This window comes from Bos javanicus, chromosome 7, assembly GCF_032452875.1.
Source record: "Bos javanicus breed banteng chromosome 7, ARS-OSU_banteng_1.0, whole genome shotgun sequence".
Lineage (NCBI taxonomy): Eukaryota > Metazoa > Chordata > Mammalia > Artiodactyla > Bovidae > Bos > Bos javanicus.
In genome coordinates this window covers 15,571,737-15,579,020 of record NC_083874.1, presented here as the reverse complement: position 1 = coordinate 15,579,020, position 7,284 = coordinate 15,571,737, and the positions used below count along the sequence as shown (strand labels likewise).

At 55.9% G+C, this 7,284-nt stretch overlaps 1 protein-coding gene across 2 annotated transcripts; it reads left to right on the top strand.

The window, feature by feature from the left end:
* Positions 1-1,046: 1,046 nt before the first annotated feature.
* Positions 1,047-4,937, top strand: ACP5 (acid phosphatase 5, tartrate resistant). Of its 2 annotated transcripts, none has more exons than XM_061422299.1 (6): positions 1,047-1,234; positions 2,282-2,369; positions 2,599-2,877; positions 3,086-3,213; positions 3,332-3,677; positions 4,315-4,937. In XM_061422299.1, the coding sequence occupies exons 3-6, from the start codon at positions 2,599-2,601 to the stop codon at positions 4,591-4,593; spliced, it is 1,032 nt and encodes a 343-aa protein (XP_061278283.1). In that variant the 5' UTR covers positions 1,047-1,234; positions 2,282-2,369; the 3' UTR covers positions 4,594-4,937. The 2 variants fall into 2 exon arrangements, with proteins under 2 accessions (XP_061278283.1, XP_061278282.1); XM_061422298.1 differs by lacking the exon at positions 1,047-1,234 and adding an exon at positions 1,312-1,427.
* Positions 4,938-7,284: the final 2,347 nt, after the last annotated feature.

The following is a 7,284-nucleotide window of genomic DNA, read 5'->3' as shown; positions in this document are numbered from 1 at the left end:
GTTACTATTCACAAAACTCTGAATGTCACCAGATTTTCCATGAGTGCCCCTTTTCTGGTCCAAGATCCCCATGTTCAGTTTGTCCTCCCGTTTCTTGGGGCTCCTCCAGTCTGTGGTTCGTGTTAGTCACTCAGTCGTGCCCAACTCTTAGAGACCCCATGGACTGTAACCTGCCAGGCTCCTCCGTCCAAGGAATTCTCCAGGCAAAAGTACTGGAGTGGGTAGCCATTCTCTTCTCCAGGGGATCTTCCTGACCCAGGATCCAACCCAGGTTTTCTGCACTGCAGGCAGATTCGTTATGGTCTGAGCCAGCACCGGGGAAGCCCACAGTCCCTCAAAGCTTGCTTTTTCATGACTGGGCCGTTTTTAAACCTGCAGAGTTCTAGGCAGGTTTTCTGTACAGTGGGTTTCCCAGGTGGTGCTGTTGGTTAAGAATCCACTTGCCAATGCAGGTGAGGAAAGAGCCTTGGGTTCCATCTCTCCATCAAGAAGATCCTCTGGAGAAGGGAATGACTACCCACTCCAGTCTTCTTGCCTGAAAAATTCCCTGGACAGAGGAGCCTGCAGGCTGTAGTCCCTAAGGTTGCAAAGAGTGGGACTTAGTGACAGAACAACCACCACCAGCTTCAAAAGGAGGCGGGAAGGGTCGTGTCCTAGCTCCTGGAGAGTGTTTCAACATAAATTATTTGCACCTCTAAGGAAGGTTGAACTCTCTGCCCTCACGCACAATTTAAAGACCAGGAAACTGAGGTTGAAGACGACAGACTTCCTCCCTCAAGGGTGGCCGCAGTCCAGGACTGACGCCCCACCCAGCGCTGCGATAGGAGGGCCCTGGGCACCCCAAGTGTGTAGGTCCCAAGGGTGGAGATTCTGCCTGCGTGGGGTGGGGGGCAGGGAAGGAAACCGGGACCCCGAGTCACTCTCCCGAGCTGCAGTGCAGCTCGGCCAGGTTTGGGCTGTCCTCCGGGGTGCAGTGCGTCACCCCCAGTTACAGAAGCGCTACCTGCGCCCCGGAGGCGTGGTGACGCGGGGTGACCCAGCAGGATCCCCGGGTGCGGCCGGCAGGTCCAGGAGGTCCAGGCTCCAGCGCTTCCGGCCGCCGGGGATCACCTGGGCCGCCCCCGGCCGCCGCGTCCTTTAAGCCCGGGCAGCCCCGACGGCGAGCGCCCAGCATTCCCGCAGCTCGGCTCGCTCAGCCGCGCCTGGCCTTGACCCCGGGCCCCGCCGAATGCAGGTGAGACCGCCCAGCGGGTGTAGACCGGAGGCCTCCACCCGGGGGAGTGGTCTCCGCCTAACCTCGTGACCCACTTCCTGTTTATCTGGGCTATGGGGTCGGGAGTTGGGGGGGGGCAAGCAGTCAGCCTGTGTCCTCGAGCCTGGGGATGGGAGCCCCCATCCACCATCGCAAGGGCCTGTAGCGAGCCATCGTGAGTGCCTATGGGTCCATGGGGCCAGGGAGAAGGGAGGCAGGGAGGGGAGGGGCAGGTCAGACAGGCCTCAGGAGCAGCCGCCGAGGGCGTGAGGGTCAAAAGCCTGTGGTCACACGGCTGGTCACCAGCTCCCTCCTGCCTGGGTTCCTCCTGCAGGAAGCGGGGCGTGAGGTGGAAGGGAAGATGCGGCCAGGACTTCCTGGAAACGGAGGCCCCTGCTGTTTAGGGGAGGGGGGTGACCCTCGGATTGGGGCTCACACCGGATGTGTCACACACACCTCACACACCGGACCCACAACTCAGCGGAGACACACAACACACACACACAGCTGGACTGGGGCGCAAGGCAGGGACACACCAGTCCTCGTCCCCCACACTCAGTTCCACTTGAGGACTCAGGCACGCCTCCCTGACACGCCACACAGGGCCCTGCTGGCGGCTCAGTGTCCACTGCCATGGGGACATAGGACAAGCACACAGCAGGCATGTGACCGAGGTAGGCACGCTTGGCTACACGCAGATATCAGTGCAGACACACCCAGACATGGGCAGACAAACACGTCCACTGAGGACGCAGACACAGGGTGGGTGACTGCTGGGAGGGGTGCACCGATAGAGCTCGGTGCACGCTCGAGGGCCCATGACACAGACGCGCTCCCCTGGGCAAACGCGGGGGCTGTGCGTGCAGCCCAGGCTGCCCTGGAGTGCCAGACCCCACCTCGATCCCGTGGCCAGCGCTGAGGAACTAACTCCCAGGCTCACATGACCCAAGGGGAGGGCTCCTGGAACCGAGGGGAGGTTTCCTGGAGAAACTGCCTCATCCTCTCTAATGATCCATTTCCGCCCCCCAGGAAATAAAGGCTCGGTGCTCAGCCGCTCTGCCCTGGAGCTCACCTGCCTCTCTGAGCCCCTAGGCAACTGGCTTGTGCCTCCTCCAGGGTGAGTGCTGGGCCCCTGCAAACCCAGCCCTCCTCACCCTGCCAGCTGGATCCTGCTTGCCCGCCCACTGACCCTCCCAGCCAGCTCTTGCCCTGAAGCCCTGGGAACTCAGGCATCAAGCCAGCCCTGCGGGGGAGCCCGTCTCTTCCCCTCCCAGAACAGGGCGAGTGGGGGGGGTCTCAGGGTGGCCTGCTGCCCAAGCCCCAGATGCCTGTCTCTCCCCTCCCAGATGGACATGTGGACGGTGCTGCTCATCCTGCAAGCCTCGCTGGTGCTCCCCCGGGCTGCTGCCGCTGCTGCCGCCACCACCCCCGCCCCCATGTTGCGCTTCGTCGCTGTGGGTGACTGGGGAGGGGTCCCCAATGCCCCATTCTACACAGCCCGGGAAATGGCCAATGCCAAAGAGATTGCCAGGACAGTGCAGATCCTGGGCGCAGACTTCGTTCTGTCCCTGGGAGACAATTTCTACTTCAGCGGTGTGCAGGATGTCAGCGACAAGAGGTTTCAGGTGTGTGCCACTGGAGTGGTGGGGGTGGGGGGAGGCAATGCTTGGAGAAGCCTCTAGACCTTTTACTAGAGAGGGCAGAGCAACACTGATGGTTGTACACACTGAGCATGCACAGCTTCTCCCTTGTTCCTGGCCCCCGAGTTGGTGGGAGCAGCCAGAGGCTGCTTGAACCTGGGGTGGGTGCTGCCCTTCTCTCTGTCTGCTGCAGGAGACCTTCGAGGATGTGTTCTCTGCCTCGCCGCTCCGCTCCGTGCCCTGGTACGTGCTGGCTGGCAACCATGACCATCTGGGGAACGTCTCAGCCCAGATCGCCTACTCCAGGGTCTCCAAGCGCTGGTGAGCCTGCCCCCTCCTGCCTCTCCTTCCCACCCCGCACCAGCCACCTCCCTCAGTGGGGCAAAGAGGCCAACTGGCCAGAGCTGAGCCCCGGGCGTCTCCACCGTACCATCCGCAGGAAGTTCCCCAGCCCTTACTACCGCCTGCGCTTCAAGATCCCCCGGTCCAACGTGTCCGTGGCCATCTTCATGCTGGACACTGTGACCCTGTGCGGCAACTCTGACGACTTTGCCAGCCAGCAGCCCGAGAGGCCCCGAAACTTGGCGATGGCCCGCACGCAGCTGGCCTGGCTCAAGAAGCAGCTGGCAGCAGCCAAGGAGGACTACGTGCTGGTGGCCGGCCACTACCCTGTGTGGTCTATCGCCGAGCATGGGCCCACCCACTGCCTGGTCAAGCAGCTGCTGCCACTGCTGACCGCGCACAAGGTCACCGCCTACCTGTGTGGCCACGACCACAACCTGCAGGTGAGGGTCCCGAGGGTGGCCTGGGATCCTGGTAGGGGAGGATGTCCCCAGCCTGGCCAGCGTGCCACATGGGGTGGCATTGGGGCTCCTCCTGTTTGTGTGTATGTGCTCAGTTGTATCCGACTCTTTGCAACTCCATGGACTATAGCCCACGATGCTCGTCTGTCCATGGGATTCTCCGGGCAAGAATGCTGGAGTGGGTTGCCATGCCCTCCTCCAGGGGATCTTCCCAACCCAGGGATCAAACCCCATCTCCTGTGTCTCCTGTGTTGGCAGGCAGCTTCTTTACCACTGAGCCACCTGGGAGTTCCCCTCCTGTTTGGGGGCCTCTCAATTATCACTATCCCTCAAACTCTATGCTTGCTAACCAGAAAACAGCCTGAAGTGCCCTAAAAGCCCTCCCAGGGGTCCCTGTTGCCAGTTGCTTACCCAGATCAATATGCTCCCAGAGGTGAAGAAACTGGAGGCTTGGCGGGAGTGGCAAGGGGTAGGGCGCCAGGATTATGTTCCTTGTTCAAGGTGACTCTGCAGTGAAGGACAGACCTGACCCTGCACCCAAGACAGGTGGGCACCAAGTCCACAATCCACCTAACTGAGGGGCTGAGGGCTCCACTGACCCTGTGTCCTCTGTCCACAGTACCTTCAGGATGAGAATGGCTTGGGCTTCGTGTTGAGCGGGGCTGGGAACTTCATGGACCCCTCGAAGAAACACATGCGCAAGGTCCCCAACGGCTACCTGCGCTTCCACTACGGGGCCGAGAACTCACTGGGTGGCTTCGCCTACGTAGAGATCAGCCCCAAGGAGATGAGCGTCACTTACATTGAAGCCTCGGGCAAGTCCCTCTTCAAGACCAGGTTGCCGAGGCGAGCCAGGTCCGAGCATCAGCACCGCCGCGGGCTCCATGCTGGGGCCTGAGTGAGAAGGCGCCTCCCTGCCGGTGGGTGGGTGGGTCCCACTGGGACACACACACACCCCCTCCCTACTCCCCCTGCCCATGGGCAGGCTTTCTCAGGAGCCCGTGGTGTGATGGCAGAGCAGGAAAGAGAAGGGCAGATGAGGAACTTGTGACATAGATGCCGTGCCTGAAAGAAACATGGACACATGTACGGGCCAGAGTGCCAGGCCCGTGACCGGGCTCGCCCAACCTGAGTTCCAGGCATTGAGGGGCAAGGAGGGAGGGAGGCAGAGCTCTCCCCTGGATCAGGCATCCTTCTGTCACTGCTGAATAGACAATAAAAGAAAAACTTGCAAAGACTGAACATGTGTGTTGTGAGCATCTCTTTCCTTACCTCCCTGGCGAGATGCAATACTTGGGGTTGGAAAGGTTGGGGCTCCCCCACCGTCCCTGCTGTGCACCTTCATCTCTCAGTCTCATCTGTAACCAACTGGCCTCATCCATGAGTATGATTTTAAGGCCAAACAGGAACTTAAATTCCTGGTGGTCCAGTGGTTAAGAATCTGCCTTCCTAACTCAGATGAGGAGAAATACTATATGACATCCCTTATTGTGTTAAAAAAAAAAAAAATACACATGAACTTACAAAACAGAGATTCACAGACTTAGAAAAAGAACTTATGGTTGCCGTGAGTGAAGGGATAGTTAGGGAGTTTGGGATGGACATGTGCCCACTACTATATTTAAAGTGGATAACCACAAAGACCTACTGTGGAACTCGGATCAATATTATATGTCAGCCTGCAAGGGAGAGGAGTTTAAGGGAAAATGGATACATGTATATGTATGGCCGAGTTCCTTCATTGTTCATCTAAAACTATCACAACATTGTTAACCGGCTATACCCCGATTCAAAATAAAAAGTTAAAAAAAGAAGAATCTGCTTTCCAGTGCAGGGGACATGGGTTCGATCTCTGCTGGGGAAACAGACCACCCCGCCATGCGGTGGAGCAACTAAGTCTGCATGCACAACTACCCAGCAAGATCCTGAGTGCCTCAATAAGACCCTATGCAGCCAAATAAAGTAATTTTTTAAAAAAGACCAAATAGAATGGTACAATGAAGCAAGCTTCCTCCTCCAGTGTGCTTTCCTTGCATAATAAAAAAAAAACTTCCCTTTGTCACAAAGAGCATCTCCACATACATGTAGCTCTGCATGCATTCTATCTAGCCACAAGTCAAATGTTCGTATCAGAACATTCCTTTTTGCTCATTTCAATATGGGATCAGTGCTATTCATACAGTTCTAAAACTTAAACTTTGTAGAAAGGAAAACTATCTCACCCACCTCATGTTTGTTCCTCCACCTTTCTAGAAAAGAAATAGTATTTTTATAAATGTCTTGGGCTTCCTTTGAGGATTTCTGTGTGCAAATAAAGGCAAACCTGAATGTTTTTTTCTACCCTTTCCCATTTATCTGCACCTTGCTTTTTTAGTTTTTGTCTGATTTTTTTGGCTGTTCCTCAAGGCATGCGGGGTCTTTCTTGACAAAGAGCTATGCTTAGCTGTGTCCTCTGTCCATGGGGATTCTCCAGGCAAGAATACTGGAGTGGGTTGCTATGCCCTCCTCCAGGGGATCTTCCCAACCCAGGGATTGAACCAGTTCTCCCGCATTGCAGGTGGATTCTTTACCGTCTGAGCCATCAGGGAAGCCCATGAATGCTGGAGTGGGTAGCCTATCCCTTCTCCAGGGGAAGTTCCCGACCCAGGAATCGAACAATGCAGAGGTCATCTGCATTGCAGGTGGATTCTTTACCAGCTGATCTACCAGGGGATCAAACCCATGCCTCTGCAGTGCGGCTATGCAGACTTCACCACTGGACCACCAGGGAAGTCCTTGAACCTTGCTCTTTTGGTTTTGATTTTGTTTTCTTTTTAAAATAAACTTCACTGAGTTCTTACGGACACATTTTAGAAGTGTGCAGTTCAGTAAGTTTAGACAAAGGCACACAGTCCTAAACCCAACGCCACAATCAAGAAAAAAGCATTTCCTGCACCTGCAAAGGTTTTCTTTTGCAATTTGCTCTTTCTGTCCGTTGTACCTGGAGATCTGCCCACCGGCCCTCCAGGGAGCTTATTTCTGCTGCTACAGAGGCCCCACTGGGTGCCTGGCCCCATTGTCTGTCTACCAAGGAGTGCCCAGATGCCTTCAATAATTTTGCTGTCCTCAAATCATGCTGCCATAAATGAGCCTGCACATTTATTCCCTATGTATGCAGAAATGATTGTAGAATAAACAAGATACATTCCTAAGAGGAAGATTGCCCTGCTTTTTGACAGCCACGGATTTTCTGCCTTGTGTCACCAGCTCCTAGCTGGGGCCTACAGAAATTTTTTCCAGTCCTTCCCTCTCACCAACACAGCCACCTTGGACACCCCCGGACCCGAGCTTTTGTACATCTGTGCAAGTACGTATGGGGGAAAACTTCCAGAATTATTTCAGAGCCTGTTCCTGCTAAAGAACGCTGAAAACGAAATGCTCACCCTGAACCAAAAGCTGCAGAGCAATGCACTTAGCTCCCCTCTGGGCTTCTCAGTTGACTAAAATCCACCCACAAACAGCCTGATCCAGCCAGTCGCAGGAACTACTTTCTTGACTCACCGTCACCGCCCACTTCAGCTGCTATGGGCCAGGGACCCAATTGTTTGGG